The sequence below is a fragment of the Podarcis tiliguerta genome, assembly GCF_965153285.1.
Source record: "Podarcis tiliguerta genome assembly, chromosome: 7".
In the NCBI taxonomy this organism is placed as follows: Eukaryota; Metazoa; Chordata; class Lepidosauria; order Squamata; family Lacertidae; genus Podarcis; species Podarcis tiliguerta.
Window position 1 is genome coordinate 37,288,462 of NC_139540.1, and position 21,552 is coordinate 37,310,013.

A 21,552-nucleotide genomic window follows, 5' to 3' on the forward strand; every position below is an offset into this window, starting at 1 on the left:
CCTATTGTAGGTGACTCCATATTTCATGTTTGATTACAAATGGCCACAACTTCCAAGCAGCCGGCGCCCGAAGCCTTTTTCACAATGCTTAGTTTCTTCATACAGATGGCACACCTTTCACAGTTTCTTGACACCACTATATAAAGAGACGTGTTTCAATACAGCTGGAAATTAGACATCGAAAAAGTGCAGCAGACAGGATTTCAGGTGCTTCTCCAGAGAGGTGTCTGGATTAAAGACAATTTAGGCTTTCCAGGAATGTAAGTAAAAACTTTTGTTCTTAGAATCCTAAAGTGAAGAGTTCAGAGGGGACCCAGGGGTCGTCTAGTTAACCCCTTGCAATGCAGGAATCTCAACAAACGATCCCTGCTTACTTTTGCAAATGTGCTAGTACTTGTGTTATTTGTCAGTTTCTGTGATAGCATCTCTCCCTTTGTGCGAGTTTGTGCATTCATGCATAAAAACCATGTATGATCTTTTTTAAAAATAATAATAATTGCATTTTCAAAAACAGGTACAGAGAGCATGTTTAACCCGCCCCCCCCCGTTACAACTACGTACCAAATACAGCCTGTATACATATACCATATGACTTCCCTCCACACTTTTCTTGGTTCGTTTGCTTTTCTACTACTCCATGTAACCCACATCTTTTTAAGCATGCAATTTGTTATCAATTAAATACTCTATTTCAAATCTGCTGGATTTACTCAGGACCTGCTAAAATCCTTAGCCACTCACTTTTGTAAATATGTGGGAATAAGGTTTACCATCTCCCCCTCCTCATATTTAGAATAATAATAATAATAATAATTTATTATTTATACCCCACCCATCTGGCTGAGTTTCCCCAGCCATTCTGGGCGGCTCCCAATCAAGTGTTAAAACAGTACAGCGTTAAATATTAAAAATTTCCCTGAACAGGGCTGCCTTCACATGTCTTTTAAAGATAAGGTAGATGCTTATTTCCTTCACATCTGAAGGGAGGATTTTCCACAGGGTGGGCGCCACTATCAAGAAGGCCCTCTGCCTGGTTCCCTGTAACTTGGCTTCTCGCAGTGAGGGAACCGCCAGAAGGCCCTCGGCGCTGGACCTCAGTGTCTGGGCAGAACGATGGAGGTGGAGATGCTCCTTCAGATATACTGGACCGAGGCCGTTTAGGGCTTTAAAGGTCAGCACCAACACTTTGTATTGTGCTCGGAAACGTACTGGGAGCCAGTGCAGGTCTTTCAAGACCGGTGTTATATGGTCTCGGCAGCCGCTCCCAGTCACCAGTCTAGTTGCCACATTCTGGATTAATTGTAGCTTCCAGGTTACCTTCAAAGGAAGCCCCATATAGAGCACATTGCAGTAGTCTAAGCGAGAGATAACCAGAGTATGCACCACTCTGGCGAGACAGTCTACGGGCAGGTAGGGTCTCAGCCTGCCCTGGACACCAAATTGACCTGTGCCTCCATGGACAGCTGTGAGTCCAGAATGACTCCCAAGTGTGCGCACCTGGTCCTTCATGGGCACAGTTACCCCATGCAGGACCAGGGAGTCTTTCACACCTGCCGGCCTCCTGTCCCCCCAAAACAGTACTTCTGTCTTGTCAGGATTCAACCTCAATCTGTTAGCAGCCATCCATTCTCCAACCGCCTCCAGAGGTAGAGCTGGGTATAAACCGCATACTGATGAATACCCAGCCCAAACCCCCTGATGATCTCTCCCAGTGGCTGCATGTAGTTGTTGAAATGCATGGGGGAGAGGACAGAACCCTGAGGCACCCCACAAGTGAGAGCCCAGGGGTCTGAACACTCATCCACCAACACCACTTTCTGAACACGGCCCAGGAGGAAGGAGCGAAACCACTGTATAACAGTGCCCCCCAGCTCCCAGCCCCTCTAGACGGTCCAGAACGATGTTATAGTTGATGGTGTCAAAAGCCGCTGAGAGATCCAGTAGAACTAGGAAACAGCTCTCACCTTTGTCCCTAGCCCGCCAGAAATCATCGACCAGTGCAACCAAGGCAGTTTCAGTCCCATGATGAGGCCTGAATCCCGACTGGAAGGGATGCAAATGGTCCACTTCTTCCAGGCGTGCCTGGAGTTGTTCAGCAACCACTCGCTCAATAACCTTGCCCAAGAATGGAAGATTTGAGACTGGGCGATAGTTGGCCATATTGGGAGCATCTAAAGATGTTTTTTTAAGAAGCGGTTTGATAACCACCTCTTTCAGCGGGTCTGGGAAGGCTCCCTCACAGAGAGAAGCATTCACCACCCCGCGAAGCCCATTGCCCAGCCCTTCCCAACTAGCTTTTATAAGCCAGGATGGGCAATGTCAGGGAACTGCCATCAGTGCCGAAGGGAGAGAGCAAAATCCAGAGGGATTCCGGAGAGCGTCCCGGGATTGGGAGAGGCAGCCAATCTTCTGGGGAAGAGAATCAGCGTAGCACCAGTGGAGAAGGGGGGCAGATGGGGGAAGCGGCGAGGCGGTCCCATGACTCCTTGCCGGGGTCCAGCGGGGAGAGTAGGGGTCCTCCGCTGCCTACGCCCTCCTTGCGCAGAAGGCTTTCGCGCAGAGAGAGTAGGACGAGACTAGGCATCAAAGAGCTTCTTTGCTGGAAGAAGTTTCAGAAACGCCGACTGACGGATTCTGCCAGCGATTGAGACAGCCACAGGTGAGTGGCTGTCCGGACAGAGAAGGTTCACTCAGGCAATCCAGCCAGGTGTTTGCACCGGCTTACGCACGAGCAACCCCTAGAACCACTACAGGCAAGGATCAAGGAGACAGGTGGTTGGTTTCACTCTTCCAAGCAGCCTGTCCACATCCTCGGAGGTAACAGATTGGAATTGATCCCACGTAACTTGACTAGACAGGACTCTAGCACTCTCCCGCCCCAGCCCTGCTCCCACGGTGGAGTCTACCTCTTCCCGAATCTGAGTGACTTTATCTGCAAAAAAGTTTGCAAAATCATTGCAGGAGATCATGTGGCCTGTACTGGGCCCCGATGTAGCAGGTGGTTTCGCTAAATTGCGAACCACCTGAAAAAGTCTCCTGCTGCTGTTTTCTGCAGATGCAATAGAGGCAGTGAAGAAAGTCTTCTTCGCCGTCGCTACCACCACTTGGTAGGCTCGACATTGAGCTCTAGCCCGTGTCCGGTCAGCATCAGAATGAGTTATCCGCCACTGGTGCTCTAGACTTCTCAATGGAAAACCACGGGCCTGTCTGGGCTCCATGCAATCGGAGAGGGCACTTCAGAGCCAAATAGTCAATAGCCCTGGTTAACTCTGCATTCCAGCGGGCCACCAGGGAATCAGCTGAAAGGCCATCAACATGGGATAAAGCATTCCCTACCACTCTCTGGAAACCACCTGAATCCATTAAGTCTTGTTAGTTCAATTATTGGGCAACAAAGCTCCCGAGTTAATCCCTAAACCACTCTATCAGCACAGCATTGCCCAAGGACGACTTTGGAAAACACAACCACACACAAAATATCTTCCCATATGGAGAAACAGAACAGGACACAGGAAACAGATTAGCCAGTCCTGCTGGCCACACTCACAAGTCTGGTTTGTGATTAAAATCTTATTTCCTTTGGCACCCAAGTTTTCGAAAGCCCCTATTTGATAGTACGAGGTTGCTATTTCTTTCTTTCTGTCTTGTTTAATCGGTTTTAATTTGTATACTTTGGCAGTACATTTAGATCCACTGTTATCTTTCACTTGGAGGTTGGGTTTCAAATACAGTGGTACCTCAGGTTAAGTACTTAATTCGTTCTGGAGGTCCGTTCTTAACCTGAAACTGTTCTTAACCTGAAGCACCACTTTAGCTAATGGGGCCTCCTGCTGTTGCTGTGCCGCCGCCACACGATTTCTGTTCTCATCCTGAAGCAAAGTTCTTAACCCGAGGTACTATTTCTGGGTTAGCGGAGTATGTAACCTGAAGCGTATGTAACCCGAGGTACCACTGTACTAAAAGGGGAGTATCATTGTTTACATTCCACAATTGTAATTTGAGTTGTTTAAACTGTACCCATTTAATTGTACCCATTTCTTTGCAGTCCAATTTTTCTCACCAGATTTTGCCAGATCTGGAGTGGACTCCCTTTTTTCACTCCCAGACTCTTTCCCAAAGATTCCCCACTAATTCTTTGAATTCTATCTTCTTATTTGGATTTAATTTGGGAAGTTTTGTCACTCCGGTGAGATTCTTAGAGGCTGTGTGGCAATGAGCTGATCTCTCCCTCTAGTGCCATGGCCCATTATCCAAATTGTGACAGCCCAAACTCTTCAGAGCTCACACTGCCCCAAAGTGGAGCTTGTATAAGGCACCGCTGGAGATTCAACAAGCTTTCCTGGCCTCACCACAGGATTTTAGGAAGTCACATTTTAGGAGTAGTATGAAAATTTCAACCAGGGTTGAGACTGGTTTAGGAGAAAACTAATCAACACAGTATTTCAGAAGACAGAACAGGATAGAGATGGATGGTGGCTAATGCCATATGTACACTGCTCTCCAAAAAAAGCAGTGGGAGAGCATTGGATGTAGCCTCAAATACACACAAGATAAAAACCGTTTGCTTTAGTCACAACAGTACCCCATCTGCAATTTATCATTCTTCTAATACCAGGTATGAGGTCTTCCTAATTCCTGGCAAGGGCATGTGGAAAGGATCCAGTCTGACGTAAGACTCACCAAAATCTTGGTGGAAGTAGTGAGATATCTAAGATAAACCCCAACAGTGACACTTACCTTTGCATAGCTATGTGGGAAGAGGAAATTAATCACTTACAGCTTTTTCAGATATTACAACTCTGAGAAACAGAAATTTAATTATTCCGTATCATGTGGCTATTATAGGCACAAAAGTCTTATTGGAATCAAAACAGCTGTTATTTCAGGTCTCCCTCTCCCAAAAAAACCACCCAAATTATTTGGGTCTATTCTATATACTATTTAATTGCAAGATGTAGTGAAAATAGAGTAGAATCAGAAATATGCAATTCAGCTATGTAAAGCTAATGGGTCTTCAGATGACTTAGTGATTTGAAGACAAAAATGTGATGGCTGGGTGCATATCTGTCAACTTTTCCCTTTTCTTGCGAGGAATCCTATTTGGAATACCAGAATTTCCCTTAAAAATGGGGAAACGTTGACAGCTATGGCTGGGTGTTGTGGCATGGTTCCCAATAACCGAAGTGGAAAGAATGTCTAGAGGCAGTGATAACAGAGTTTGGCCTTCAGCATCTGCTATTACCTGGCAGCAGAGCTGCAATACCACTTTGCAGTGTATCCCAAAATGCTTCCAAACTTCAGCTCCCCATTCTCCCCACCCTCCTTGTTGGGTGTTGTGTTCGTGCTGCAGAAGTTCAGTCAAGCGGTTAGGTTCAATGTAGGAAACAACCGTGTATCAGAGAGAGCTTTTACTTCAGGGGCAAAAAGACACACACTATATATACACGTTCTTTGCAATTGTTAGAAGAAGTCTTCACTCTCTGAAGACAAGAGGGCATTTCAGATTATAAAGTAAGTGCTCCACACAGCAAGTGCAAAGTCTAGTGGCTAACAAAGTCCTGCAACTGCCATTTCTGCTGACTCATGGAAAAGTAACTCCCTTTCCACTTTCCTTAACACTTCAGCCGTGAAATGAAACCACCTTGCTTTACAACAAAGAACATGATGATCGTACATTACTAATTTTGTAGATCTCCACAATGAATGCTGGGGGGGGGGGGATGACTGCTTGGCTACTTACAGTGAGGAAAACTAGATTTCATGTAATCATGAATGCTCTGGGTTGACAGTTCAAACTGATGTACTGCATTTTCTGTTTTACAGGTAAACAGTGGGGGGAAAGATACCATCACAACTGAGGCGAATTTCACTTGATATATTTATTTCATTGGCATATGCTTCAGCTCTTCTCATCTCTTGGCATACACTTGCTTTAGATCAGGAAACAATGAGCTGGATTACTCAAATGCTGGAAAACTGGATTAGTGTTACTTATTTGGAAGAATACCTGAACTCTGTGGTTCACCCACTGTGGTTATTTATGATTCCCATTTTGCTTTATTCTTTCTGGTTATTTTTATATATATTTTGCTGTGCTGTCTCATTTCTGTTATATATCTACAAGAAGATGAATAACCAGCAAGAAAATGATATTTATAGCAAATTTTGGGACAAGGCAAGGCACATTATGTATCGCTGTTTCGATATATATGGAAAGATATGGCATGGTGAGTAAAGGTTTCTTTCATACCAATAATTCAGTCTTATCAGCTCCTATACTTTCATAGGACTGAGCATCAGAATTTCAGACTTGAAACACTGGAACAATAGTTGCCACAGTGCATCAGGAGTGTAGCTCTGAACCCACCTCAGTGTCATAAGAGCTACAAGTTTGGGTTGGCTTTGTCAGGATCAAAACAAAGGCATGGATATTTATATATGTAATAAGCCATCCTAAGGAAAAACAAAATATTTTATGAGGTACGTACAAAATCAAGACGTATTACAGAAGAAAGGGTGAGTTGGTGGCTGCATAAACACCATACATTTTAATCATATTTAAACCCCCCCCCCCCGAAACCTGGAGAATGTTGCTTGCACTTCACAGAGCTGCAATTAGCAAAGCCCTTCAAAAATAGCTTCATGGATTGTCGCAAGAGAAAGGGATTGTCTTTAAATGTGTTGTGGGTACACAGCCAATGTAATTAATATAACATTGTATAGTGAGACCTTGAGCGTGCAATTTTCCTGAGCATGATAAACCACAAGGCAGCTCTGAAACATAAACTATGGTATTTGCCAGCACAAGTTGTGTTGATGGCTACTACTTTAGATGGACACTGTGGGAAACAGGACAGTGGGCTATAGAGGCCTTTGGCCTCATCAACAGGATTCTTCTTATATCCTCCCAGAAGACTGCTAAAAACTCTCCAAGTATTCCTGTTCTCCAGGGAGAGTCCCGGATTTACAGACGCCATCCTGGCAGGGTTTCTGATATGATCCTGGAATGCCCTGCTTTCCCCCAGGATGTTTCTATTTTTATCAGAGACATGTCAGAGGATAGGGAGTTAGGCGACACATGAGCAAAGGCAGCCAAGTATACAAAAGTTTTTTAACATTTAATGTTTTATATATGTTGTAAGCCACCCAGAGTGGCTGAGGCAACCCAGTCTGATGGGTGGGGTATAAAGAATACAATTATTGTTATATTATTATTATTATTATTATTATTATTATTATTATTATTATTTGATGTGCTTATTTTCATTTGAGAAATGTTGAAGGGTATGTTGATGTTGCTTTAGGAGTTGAAGCATAAATCAGAAATACACTACTAAAACTAAGCCTGGGCCTCAATGATGAAACCCTGTAGCTACTTATAACATGGTCAATGGTGCATCTGTCTGGAAAACAGCTTTCTTACTTGGTATATAGTAATTCAGAAGATGGTCTAAAGATGCCTGATATTGGCGCTCCTAGGGATGCAGAAGAAATGTGCTCCTGGTCCTGGATAGCTCTTCCCCAAAGAAGTGCTCTGTATAGAAGGGTAATACTGCCCTTCACATAAATAAATAAAAGTCTCCAAAACATTTAGTTTGATATCATGTTAAATCATCTCAAAGGGTCAAACACACATAAAGTAGATTAAAAGAGCAAAATAACTCAAAGACAGGGCAAAATGTTTCCATCTGCGTCCAAAAGGAAGCAAGGAATGAATATTCCAGGAGAGGAGAAGTCCCCTCCTGCCCCCTTTAGTTCTGCGACCACCACAGAGAAAGTCCTGTTCCTCTTGGATGCTCTCCTGGCATCCAGAATGCTGGAATACACAGCAGAGCTTTGTACCTGATCTTAATTTCATTTCCCCCCTTCCGAAACACACTGTTTTCTTCCAATAAAATATTGTGATATTTTATTTACCTTTCAACAACATAATATTTATTTGTTGCCATTTCTATTCTTTTCAGGTTATGAAGTTATTGGCTTGGATCAGCTCCCTCAAGGACCAGGGATTGTTATTTTTCATCACCCAATTTGGCTTCGCGGCTATTGCTTCTTTGTGTGCAAAGCTTATGAAGAGAAAGGGAGACTGTGCCATTCAGTAATTCATCACTCATTGTATAAACTTCCAGGTAAATTATTTAAATCAAAATTGTGCTTTTTTGCATAAAAGCCAAATATGACATGAAACAATGCTATTAAATATAAAACAATGTTGTAGAATACAAAACAGTGTATCTGGCAAAAAACCACAGGTAAATAAAATAGCAGCAACAGGTGAAACAGTAAATTAGTGGATAGGTTCTTTCTCACCAAGTCCCTGCAAGTAAGACAATGTAGGATGAATAATTATTTCCAATTCATTTCTGTCTTTCTTAAATTTGTATACTGTCCTTCATCCGAAGATCCTAGGGTGTTTCCCAACACAAACTACACCTTAAGGAAGACTCAGGGCATAGTATTGAAGTGAAAATGAAATGAAATATTGTGGACAAAAGGTTATATAACAGCCTAAAGGATCTGTAAATTAAATTAAACTAGCCAAATCAATATACAGTTAGACAGGAGGAAACAGGTTACTCCACTTTCTTGGCCATGTTTACAGGCAACATTCCCTCAGAGTAAAGGACTGGAAGAAATATGTCCTCCTTGTTCCTAGAATTGTGGGCACATGACTTGATGAGCACAAACCAATGTGAATGTCCACCAGGTCAGTGTTCAGCCCAATGTGCATGCAAAGCCCAAATGCCATCCCCAATGACCCAACACAAGACAATGTAAGGTGATCAAAGAGTGCCCCTCACTAAATACCACCGTAATTATTTACTCCACTCTCTCTTGTATTATGTTTCCTGCCTGAACTAACAGCCACTGGAAGAGATCAATGCCAGGTAGTTCACCTCCTCCTAAGAACAAAAAAAAAAAAGAGCTCAAGTAGAGCTCATTGCAGGCCAGCAAAGAAAAGATTTCAGGCTTCCTCTGAAGGGTGGACCCCATTGTACTGATAGAGGAAGATCTTGATGGATGTGACCATGGGGAATGTAAGCAACCCAGTGGTGATCTTTCGGCACCCATTTCTATCCAGTTGGGGGAATCCTCTGAAAGCAAGCCTCTCTTCATTTCCCAGTGACAATTTGCCCTGCCAGATTCTCAGCTGGGTCAAACAATGGATGAAGTAGCACACGGATGAGCCCAGAATGAAATGGACTGGCCACTCAGTATGACTCTGACAGCTCCTGGCAACTGGCCAGATCCATCAAAAGGGGGGGGGGAGTACGTTAGATATAGCACTTTGCTTAAAAGTGAATATAAAGTTTGAATGCATCAGATTGCCATCTTCCAATGTCCCAGATCTGGTGGGATGCCCATGAGAGCTGCAGCTATGGCTGTACCTATGCGAAAGGAATGCAAACCAAACTGAACTGGATCACAAGCTGTGGCCAATTGGGCAGAGAACTGTCCAAACTTCAAATTGATCCTGGGAGAGGAAAAGGTGACCCACACACAGGCCGAGTGGCCACCTTTGCTGTCAAAGGTACATCATGGCAACTCTCATTCATGACCTTGGAGCCAAAGCCTTCTGGCCCATCTTGGACTGCCTTAGGAGAATGCGTACCAACCCATCTGCGAACTGGACATCCTCGAACAACAAGGCCTGCCCTAGACATAGAAAGTAACTCGTAGGCCCAAAGCCCCACGAAAGGCAACCAATGAAACAGCAGGAAACAGCTGAGTTTCCAAAGTGAAAGAACACAGGGACAGCAGCAACAATAGAGCATCTGGTATTATGAGCTTACATTTATCTGGTCTGATCTGCTCTTGGTCCTAAAGTGGATGGGCCATAGAGCTGGTCCTGATGTCCCTGAACTCCTGGTGATTAGGCAAATATGGCTGCCTGGTACAGGGGGCCAGAGTAGAAGAAATGTCCAGTTGAGGTATCAATTGCCAAGGTTTGCTTGGCATCCTCATCAGGTTGTGCACAACACCCAGTGCCAGCTTGCGGAACCACCTCTTCTGGACCCGACAGACAGCATCAGCTATCCAGTTATTCTATGAATAGGATGCTGAAGTCCAAGCAGTGCAAAACAAATGTATGCACCAAGGCGAACCGGAGGGCTGTAAGTTGATAATGCAAAGCACTGCCAGGTTGTCACAACAGAATCTCACCATTTTGTTCCTAAACTCCTCAGCCCACAGGGCTACAGCTACCAACATGGGAGAAAATACATGGAACATAACATCGGCTGTACAATGCTTTGCATACAATTTGACCCTGGATATCGCTCCCAAACCACTGCCATCCTCAGCATCATATTCAACTCGAGTTTGGTTCCAACAGCAACTCCTGATGCCAGAATTCGAAGAAAGTGGGACAAGGGGCATGTGACCTTGTTCTTTTTTCGTGATCTCTTGTAGGCATTTGATGCCATTGATTATGGCATTGTCCTGGACTGTCTCTAAGGAATGGGAATTGGGGGCACTGTATTACCATGGTTCCAATCCTATCTTTAGGACCGATTCCAGGGAGTAGCACTATGCTATCGGATGCTGCAGGGAGTAGGCAATAGAAGTTTTGGGGAAAGGTACCATCAGTATGCTGATGACACTCAGCTCTCTTTCTCCATCACATCTGAATCAGGAGAGCCTGTGCATTCCGTGGGCCATTGCCTGGACGCAGTGGTGAAATGGATGAGGAAAAACAAGTTGAGCTTGGATCTTGCAATGTCCAACAAATTTGTCAGTTGCTTGTTCTGGATAGGTTTGCACTCCCCTTGAAGGAGCGGGTTTGCCGTTTGAAGGGCTTCTGGATCCAACTTTGTTCTGGAAGGCTCAGTTGAGGACCCTCTGTCTTTTCTAGGCCTAAGTAATTTCAGGGTAACCTGGAGACGAAAAGACAGCTACAGGAAACAACAAGAAAGCCCAGAATAACTAAGGAGATAGTACAAGAATACTTGGCTAGTTTAGATGTATTCAAGTCTCCAGGGCCAGATGAACTGCATCCAAGAGTATTAAAAGAACTGGCAGATGTGATCTCAGAACCACTGGCAACCATCTTTGAGAATTCCTGGAGAACAGGCGAAGTCCCAGCAGACTGGAGGAGGGCAAATGTTGTCCCTATTTTCAAAAAGGGGGAAAGAGAGGACCCAAATAATTACCGCCCAGTCAGTCTGACATCAATACCAGGGAAGATTCTGGAGCAGATCATTAAGCAAACAATCTGTGAGCACCTAGAAAGGAATGCTGTGATCACCAATAGTCAGCATGGATTTCTGAAAAATAAGTCATGTCAGACGAACCTGATCTCATTTTTTGACAGAATTACAAGCCTGGTAGATGAAGGGAACGCAGTGGATGTAGCCTACCTTGATTTCAGCAAGGCATTTGACAAGGTGCCCCATGATATTCTTGTAAAGAAGCTGGTAAAATGCGGTCTTGACTATGCTACCACTCAGTGGATTTGTAACTGGCTGACTGACCGGACCCAAAGGGTGCTCATCAATGGTTCCTCTTCATCCTGGAGAAGAGTGACTAGTGGGGTGCCACAGGGTTCTGTCTTGGGCCCGGTCTTATTCAACATCTTTATCAACGACTTGGATGATGGACTCAAGGGCATCCTGATCAAATTTGCAGATGACACCAAACTGGGAGGGGTGGCTAACACCCCAGAGGACAGGATCACACTTCAAAACGACCTTGACAGATTAGAGAACTGGGCCAAAACAAACAAGATGAATTTTAACAGGGAGAAATGTAAAGTATTGCACTTGGGCAAAAAAAATGAGAGGCACAAATACAAGATGGGTGACACCTGGCTTGAGAGCAGTACATGTGAAAAGGATCTAGGAGTCTTGGTTGACCACAAACTTGACATGAGCCAACAGTGTGACGCGGCAGCTAAAAAAGCCAATGCAATTCTGGGCTGCATCAATAGGAGTATAGCATCTAGATCAAGGGAAGTTATAGTGCCACTGTATTCTGCTCTGGTCAGACCTCACCTGGAGTACTGTGTCCAGTTCTGGGCACCACAGTTCAAGAAGGACACTGACAAACTGGAACGGGTCCAGAGGAGGGCAACCAAAATGGTCAAAGGCCTGGAAACGATGCCTTATGAGGAACGGCTAAGGGAGCTGGGCATGTTTAGCCTGGAAAAGAGGAGGTTAAGGGGGGATATGATAGCCATGTTCAAATATATAAAAGGATGTCACATAGAGGAGGGAGAAAGGTTGTTTTCTGCTGCTCCAGAGAAGCGGACACGGAGCAATGGATCCAAACTACAAGAGAGAAGATTCCACCTAAACATTAGGAAGAACTTCCTGACAGTAAGAGCTGTTCGACAGTGGAATTTGCTGCCAAGGAGTGTGGTGGAGTCTCCTTCTTTGGAGGTCTTTAAGCAGAGGCTTGACAACCATATGTCAGGAGTGCTCTGATGGTGTTTCCTGCTTGGCAGGGGGTTGGACTCGATGGCCCTTGTGGTCTCTTCCAACTCTATGATTCTATGATTCTATGATTCTATGAAATTTACACTGATCAGTGCCCAGAGCTCCAGCAGTAGGTCAGCTAGGTCATGGGCTGTTAGGGCAGACCCAGTCTGGTCCTGTTGGGCTCAAAAATCAGTCATTAATAAAGATGGATGTATCTTACTGGGAAGAACAATGCAAAGTATGGGAAACTCTTGAGAGTATGTTCACTAGCAAGCTTCCTGTGAACAATTCACTGCATTCAAACACACTTCGTGGCAACTGGGATGGGGTGGGAGCTACAGATAAGGAAAAGGTCAGAAGCACGCATACATGCCCATGGCTTTCATAGCAACTCCAACCTATTAAGCAATGTGCAGTGATCCCAGGAATCATGGATCCCTCAAATACATGGTCAATCAAGCACTTTCACAGACAGTTTTTATGCCCCCACGTGACACTGCAAGCAAACACTTGCGGCATCCTTGCTACACAGTGTTCATGGAACCTCGACTGCAACTCCCCCCACATCATCTTCCTCTGCATGCATACAGTAGCCACAGCAGGAAACTATGACACCACACATAGGTCAATTTTAAAAATAAAGCAAAAGAAGTGAGGTGAGAGCCCAAACAGGCCCAGTAGCACAGAGAGGGGCATTCCATTGGGTAAATTAATGGAGCATCTAACCTCCTGTCTGGGTGAAAAGATGGGCTTCTGCTGGTGGAGGAAGGTTTCCACCAGCATGGGTTCCTCTCTGTTCTCTCTCTCTCTGTATCTGTCTATGTGCGAATGTCCACTGTATCCAAAACCCAAGCAGCATATAGAGATTGAAGATTGTCCGGCAAGGCACTATGGGCTGTATCAGGCACCCCCAAACTCGGCCCTCCAGCAGTTTTGGGACTACAACTCCCATCAGAACTGACCACTGGGAGTTGTTTTCCCAAAACTGTTGGAGGGCTGAGTTTGGTGATGCCTGGGCTGTATTTTTATCATGATGCAAACTTGAATATCAATCTATTGTACAAGAGACTTGACTTGAGGAACACTTCTCCAAAAGGTGGTCACCTCAGCACTCAGCCTCACTCTATGAGCCAGAACATGTGAGAAAAAGGGGAACTAGCATAAAGTCCCCCTTCCATGAAATCCTAGTTGATCAGTAATCTTTGGAATGAAGACACTTGTATAGTATTTACACTATTTCCTAAATGAGAGCTATATAAAATGCATTTTTCTATTTGGGGCTTTCTTTTAGGGACAAAGATGTTTTATGATGTGCTCTTATTGAGAGATTTCAAGAAAGCTGAATGTGTGGAAATTCTGAAGAAAGGCCATTTACTGGGCGTTGCCCCTGGTGGAGGTAGAGAAGCAAATTTTAGTACTGACTACAGCTTAATATGGGGTAACCACACAGGTTTCGCTCGGCTAGCTTTGGAGGCAAAAGTGGTGAGTGATCTTTGGGCAATTTGCATTGTCCTCACAGTTATCCTGTATATGACATACTGTGTTGACATCCTTGATCTAGCATCCTCCATAGCTGAGGATGGCAAATATCGTGTTTCAGGGTCAAATGATATCTGGAAAGCCATTGATTCCCCGCCCCTGCTTTTTAAAAAAGCTACTGAAATCAATAACGTTTAATAAGAAAAACAACTTTTTTCTTCTTACTCTCTTCAATTCCTCAAAATCTGGGGGACAGCTTGTGAATTTTCTTCATCTGAGATATTTGAATAGATCTGTCAGGAATTCTGAAGCCAATCACGTCTGGCTTGTCATTAATGCCAGGTGTGAATCATTCCTTCTAGTCTTTAACAAAAATTAAGGTGGAATGGTTGGGGTGAAGTAATTAACTAGTTCTCACCTTTCTGTTATTGTTTTTTTTCCTATTTTATTCTTTTAGCCCATCATCCCTATATTTCAACAAAATGATTCTGAAGCATACAGGACCTTTGGAAAGATAAGTGAGTTAAATTTATTATGTTCCTTGGTTGATCAAGATATCTAATTTCAGGCAAAATACATTTTAATAATATACAATGGTGTTTTTTAAAAAATGAATATCTATTTCCTACCTACTCTCAAAATGCCAACTAATTTCAAATTTGATATGGGGTTGCATTCTTTCAGAATATTTTTATAGAAATCCCCCCCCCCAAAAAAAACATTTATAAATACATTGTTAACAAATACAAAAAAAATAAAAAATTCCTTCCAGTAGCACCTTAGAGACCAACTAAGTTAATTATTGGTATGAGCTTTCGTGTGCATACACACTTCTTCAGACAGCTGTTTCGACTACAGCAGAGCAACACGGCTACCTACCTGTAACTATAGTTAACAAATAAATCCTTTAATAACCTGCCTGGGGAAAAAAGAAAAAAGAAAAGGGGAAAAGGGGAAAGCATACATACCAACGTACACAGAATAGAAAAGGATATATATATAAAAAGAAAAATAAATGAACAAAAATTAAGCAAAGTTTAACTATCGAAATAATAACTTAGACTGCCTTAAGACCTCTTTCCTAAAAAAATTCTATTTGCTATAATTCAACCCTATAATAGTATTTCTTATATATAGTGATCTTCAGTATGGGTTGAATCTCTTTACTTATTTGTTACTGATGTTGGCTTCCTTCTGCCTCATTATGATTTCAATTCGAATTAGCTTACTTCCCCCCTTGTATTTAATATTTTATCCTCATCTTGGTATGAGGAAACAGTATGTCACTATTGGCGGAGTTATTCAAGACACAACCAAGTCTCAGTAGTATAACCTTGTTTCATTAAATAATTGTTGAAACATTCCCATTCTTTTTTGACTTTGTCTGCTGATTTGTTTCTTATTGATTCTGTAATTTTTGTGAGTTCCAAGTACTCGCAGAGTTTTAACTGCCATTCCTCTCTCGATGGGATAAATTCACTCTTCCAATACTTAGCTACTAGCAGTCTAGATGCAGTCACTGTGTAGAGTAATTTTCTCTTGCTTTCTTTTGGAATGTTATTTGTTAAGATCCCTGGTAAGATTGCTTCCGGGGGTTTTTGTAATATAAATTTTAATATTTTTGTTAATTCCTCGTAGGTCGTGTCCCAGATTTTTTGATTCCTGGACACATATGGAAAAAGGTTCCCTCATATAATTTGCATCTTCAACATTTATTATCATAATTTTTAGTCATATTGGCTAATTTTGAAGGGGTTAAATACCATCTAAATTGCATTTTCATAAACTTTTCTTTAATTAAGTAACACACTGTGAATCTTAGATTCTTTCCCCACAGCTCTTCCCATTTTTGTAATTCTATAGGATAACCCAGATCTTGCACCCACTTTAGTATCACTTCTTTTACTTCTGGAACTGCAAATCCACCTCTGTCTCTAATCTCTGTTAGTAATTTTATTCCAGGTTTTTTACCCTGCCAAATGAATTTTGCCAGATCTTTTTACCAATCTTTAAAACATTTAACCCCACTGATTATTGGTAATGTTTGGAATAGGAATAACATCTTTGGTAGCACTGTCGTTTTAATTATTGATATCCAGCCCCACAGTGACAGATTTAACCTCCCCCAAATCTCCAAATGTTTTTTTTTTTATTTCTTTCCATTTTTTTTACAAAATTGTAATTGTAGAGGTTTATATTTTTTGTTGTGATCCAGATGCCTAGGTATTTCACCTTATTTGTTATTTTTAATCCTGTTTTAGTTTACAATCCTCTTTTTTCTTCTTCACACAGGTTTTTCACGAATAATTTTGTTTTGTCTTTGTTTAGTTTAAAGCTGAGACTTTCCTGAATTCATCCATTTTTGTCAGTGTTTCTAATATGCTCTCTATTGGGTTCTTGGTGGTTATGATGATGTAATCTGCAAAGGCTTTGCGTTTATAATATCTGTTGCCCAAATAAATACATTTTATTTTTGGTTCTTTCCTTATAGCTGTTACTAATGTTTCTAATATGGTGATAAATAAAGGTGGCGAGAATGGACAGCCTTGTCTAGTCCCTTATTCAATATTAAATGTTTTCGTTAGTTCATTATTTATGATTAATTTTGCTTTCTGGTTATTATATATTGCCTTGATTCTGCCTTGATCAATGGTGTTCAACAAGAAATCCAATGATACATGATCAAATGCATTTTCAGCGTCCACTAACATCATTGCTGATCTTTTATTCCCACCTACCCCCAAATATTCTAATAAACTGATAATTGTTCTTGTATTATTACGGTATATATTTGTCTTCCTGGGAGGAAGCCACCCCGGTCTTCGTTAATTAGTCTATTTAATATCTTTTTTAATCTGTTTGCAAGTATTCCTGTAAAAAAATTGTAATCTAAATTTAGTAATGAAATTGGTCTATAGTTTTTGGTATTCATCAGATCTGCTCCTTGTTTCGGGATCAAGGTTTTTAAGGCTTCTTTCCATGACTCCGGTGTCTTCCTATTCTCTAATATATTGCTCATAATCTTTTTCAGGGTTGGAAGTATGGCCTCTTCTAGTTTTTTAAATAGTAACTAATTGAAATTCCATCTGGGCCCGGAGATTCCCCAACTTTTGTTTGTTTTTCATTACTTGTAGTACTGTATTTCTTCTATTTTGATAGTTGAATTTAAATATCTATGTTCCTCTTCTAATATTACCAGTAATTTGTTTTGTTATAGATAATCATTTATTTTATTCTCATCTTTATCTTCTGATTTGTACAGTTTTTTATAATAATTTACAAAGCACTGTTTTATTTTTTCTGGGTCTACTATCTCTTCCCCTTGATCTATTATTTTACCTATTATTTTATCTTTTTGCCTTTGCTTTATTAACCAGGTTAACATCCTGCTAAGTTTGTTGGCCATTTCAAAGCTTTTTTGTCTCATCCATTTGATATGGGGTCGCATTCTTTCAGAATCTTTTCCCTTTCATACACAGGGTTGGCAAGATGGGTATATGACAAAGTTCTATGTTTTCTTCTTCCTGTATATGGAGGGTTTCCAGTGAAATTGAGGACATATATTGGAGAACCCATCCCATATGATCCAAATATAACTGCCACAGAGCTGGCTGAAAAAGTAAGTACCAGGAAATATAAAACAGAATAATCTTTCCTATTGTTTTTTCACTTTCTCAGTTCTAAATTGTATTCTGCATACTGGCTTCTCATTCTGTATGACCCAGAGCTAGGCTTTATTATATATATTTTTGTGCATTATATTGATCACTCAGCTTTTCCTCTGCTTAACTTGTTGAGACTAATTAAATGCCCTCTGAGCTACCAACTTTGAACTTTGAACCCCCAACACATTTTTAGATATAGAATCATAGAATCTTAGAGTTGAAAGGGACCCAAGGGTCATCTAATCTACTCCTCTGCAATGAAGGAATATCAACTAAAGCATCCATGACAGATGGCCATCCAGCCTCTGCTTAACCCTGTACCTACGGGACCGCCTCTCTTGGTATGCCCCACGGAGGACCTTGCGGTCTGCAAATAACAACATCCTAAAGATTCCGGGCCCCAGGGAGATCAGACTGGCCTTGACCAGAGCCAGGGCCTTTTCGGTTGTGGCTCTGGCCTGGTGGAAAGCTCTCTCACTAGAGACTAGGGCCCTGTGGGATTTGACATCTTTCTGCAGGGCCTGCAAGACGGAGCTGTTCTGCCAGGCCTTTGGTCAGGGTTCTGTCTGACTCATTTTCTCCTTGTATAAGAACAAACATGAAATATAAGAAAAAGAGATAAAGGGAATTACATTAGGCAAGGATGTTTTCAAAATTAAAGCTTTTGCGGACGATATTATATTAACAACCGAGGAGTCAGAAAGCAGTTTAATGAAAGCATTGAGAATAATTAGTGAGTTCGGGAAAGTAGCAGGCTTCAAAATAAATATGTCAAAAACAAAACTTATGGAAAAAACATACAGGAATTAGAAAAGAACGAATTACAGGAGAAATAAGGTTTGGAAATTGTTACAAAACAAAAGCAAAACATTTAGGTATAGAATTGACGATGAAAAATATTAATCTATTTGGAAACAATTATGACATAGCCTGGAAGGAAATTAGAAGAGATCTAGAAACCTGGAATAGATTAAAGCTGACATTAATGGGGAGAATATCTATAATTAAGATGAATGTTTTACCCAAAATGATATATTTGTTCCAAACAATACCAATAATAATTAAAGAAAATTGTTTTGACGAATGGAGAAAATATCTAACAAAATTCATATGGCAAACCAAAAAACCATGCATAAAGTATAAACTATTAACAGATAAAAGGGAGAGAGGAGGACTGGCATTACCAAATTTAAAATTATACTATGAAGCAGAATGTCTGGCATGGCTAAAAGAATGGATTATATTGGAAAACACTAGTATTTTAAATCTAGAAGGTTTTGACAATAGGTATGGATGGCACGCCTACCTAGCGTACAAGAAGGTTAAGGTACATAATGGCTTCAAAAATCATATACTCAGAAATTTATTGTTGAAAGTTTGGAATAAATATAAACCGCTATAAGAGCAACAAGTTCCTAAATTGATCTCTCCATTGGAAGCCCATGCAGTTAAAAAACTCAATATGAATCCGAACTGGGCAACATATAGACAAATACTGGAGGAAGACCAAGGGAAGTTAAAATTAAAAACATATGAAGAATTAAAACAATATGGTATGGATAATTGGCAATATATACAATTTAAAAGTGTGTTTAAGGCAGATCAAAGAAAAGGTTTCGCCAAAGAACAATTGCTATTTAGCACCATTATATTACAAAACAATAGGAAATTATTATCGAAAATTTACACTCTATTATTGGACTATGATTTGATGGGTAAAGAGGTAAAAGAAGCAATGGGCAAATGGGCAAAAGATATCGGCCACACTGTATATTTAGAACAATGGGAGAAACTCTGGCGCGAGAATATCCGCTTTACCACTTGCTATACGATAAAGGAAAATTTTGTTTAAATGTTTTACAGGTGGTATTTAACACCAGTTAAACTCGCCAAAATTTATAATTAAAATCCAACCTTTGTTGGAAATGTAACAAAGAACCTGGAACGATAATTCATATGTGGTGAGGTTGCAAGAAAATAAAGAAGTTTTGGGGAATAATACATGAGGAACTTTAGAAAATGCTTAAAAAACCCTTGATAAAAAAATCCTGAAGCTTATCTGTTAGGGTTGGTGGGCAAAGACATACCACATATGAAAAAAATAATAATATGCAACAACAGCTGCCAGGGTAGTGATTGCCACTAAATGGAAATCTCAGGACACACCAACAAAGGAAGAGTGCATTTGTAAATTAAGTGAGTATATAGAATTGGCAAAATTAACTTCAGTTATAAGATATCATTCAAATCAAAAGTTAAGAATGGAGTGGAAGTATTTTGAAGATTATATGTCAAAATATTGTTCTAAAAATGACATGCTAATAGGCTTAGAATAAAAAATGTAAGCAATAACAAAACCAATAAGGAAAGAAGGAAAAATCAGAATTTAACAAAAATAATTTATTATACAATGCAAGGGAAAAAAAGTAGAAAGAAATATAAAGAAGTGGAATTGCTGTGGAGGGAAGTAGAGGGTGGGTGGTGGGTTTTTATAATTAATTGTATAATTATGCAGCTGTTGTAATTTAGATATTATATTTTATTTGAGGGAATCATTGGGAATTTTGGTTATTATGTGTATATGTTAAGTTTCAATAAAGATCTTTGGGGGGAAAAGCATGAAGGAGGTTCCCAGCCCACTCAAAGGTGCTTATAATATCAGTGGAAGCAGTTGGTAACCGCTTTCAAGATTTCCACTTGTCCAGTTTTAATTTAAATTTGTTTGAATTAAATGTGGGATGTATCTTAATTTATTGATCGCTTGGTTTTATGCATATTGTTTTATATGATGTGAGCCGCTTTGAGCCCAGCTTTGGCCAGGGATGGCAGGATACAAATAAATTATTATTATTGTTAGTATTATTATTATTAAACAGCTTCACAACCTCTCAGGGGAGACTGTTGAACTGTCAAAACAGCTCTCACTGTCAGAAAGCTCTTCCTGATGTTGAGTAGGAATTTCCTTACTTGCAACTTGAAGAGGGGCTATGGAAACCCTGTATAGATGAGAAAGTTGTGGAGAGAAAGATTAGTTTTACTGAGGCATTATTGTGTTAAGGGTGCCCTTTAGGGACCTGCCAGGCATTATGCCTAGTCGGACTTGCATAGTTCCTCTTAGGCCTGGTTCATGCATTTTGGCTGAACACTGCAGAGCACGGTCTGAGTGAGCATTATGGGTTCATGCTCAAGGTTCAATATGCAAGGAGACAGTAATTTCCTCCCTATCCTTTGCTGGGGAGCCAGTTGCATATGCCTTCGGATCTGGAGAGATGGTTTCCTGCCACAATTAGCTAAAAATCCTTATCTGCCCTTACTTCTGATCCCAGAAAGAAATTCCATATTGTGCTTCTTTAGCTGTAAAAAATGGGATTTTTTAAATGCTACTGGGTCTGACTCCTTTAGCTTTGTCCTATTCCTTTAGCTATAACATAATGTATTCCTTTGTTTTTGTTTTTTTCAACAGGCCAAGACTGCACTTGAAAATCTTCGGGATAGACACCAAAAAATGCCAGGAAGTATATTAAGAGCTCTTTCAGAACGATTTCATAAGGGTGACAAAGCTAACTAGTCCATATAAAACAAACCATAATTCTGTAATAGGAAAATTTAATAATTATGTAATTAAAACCAAATAAACATACAGTGGTACCTTGGTTCTCAAACTTAATCCGTTTCAGAAGTCTGTTCCAAAACCAAAGCGTTCCAAAACTAAGGTGTGGTTTCCCAGAAAAGGTAATGCAAAATGGATTAATCCATTCCAGACAATTAAAAACAACCCCAAAAATAGCAATTTAACACAAATCTTACTAGCTAACGAGGCCACTAATCCATGAAATGAAAGTAATAGACCAGGCTGCAATCTACTACCAACAATAAAAAACTGGCAGTGATCTACCCATTGGCATTGGAGGGAGCAGCACAAGGGGTGCGTGAAGAGGGAGTTCAAGTGGGGGGGGGGAGGAGGAAAGGAAGGCAAAAGTTCTCTCTCT

At 41.0% G+C, this 21,552-nt stretch overlaps 1 protein-coding gene and 1 long non-coding RNA gene across 4 annotated transcripts in view; one reads left to right on the forward strand and one right to left on the reverse strand.

Moving 5' to 3' along the window:
* Positions 1–226, reverse strand: part of LOC310682544 — a 51,011-nt gene extending 50,785 nt beyond the window's left edge. Inside the window, exon 1 of the long non-coding RNA XR_014513971.1 lies at positions 115–226. This is a non-coding gene — a long non-coding RNA (uncharacterized lncRNA). The remainder of the gene's footprint in view (positions 1–114) is intronic.
* Positions 127–21,230, forward strand: LOC310682444 (DGAT1/2-independent enzyme synthesizing storage lipids-like). Of its 3 annotated transcripts, none has more exons than XM_083451333.1 (7): positions 127–260; positions 5,824–6,227; positions 7,965–8,129; positions 13,711–13,901; positions 14,356–14,416; positions 17,378–17,517; positions 21,027–21,230. In XM_083451333.1, exons 2-7 carry the CDS (start codon positions 5,948–5,950, stop codon positions 21,129–21,131), a joined length of 942 nt encoding a protein of 313 aa, XP_083307459.1. In that variant the 5' UTR covers positions 127–260; positions 5,824–5,947; the 3' UTR covers positions 21,132–21,230. The 3 variants fall into 3 exon arrangements, with proteins under 3 accessions (XP_083307459.1, XP_083307461.1, XP_083307460.1); XM_083451334.1 differs by lacking the exon at positions 127–260 and adding an exon at positions 4,918–5,591; XM_083451335.1 differs by lacking the exon at positions 7,965–8,129.
* Positions 21,231–21,552: the final 322 nt, after the last annotated feature.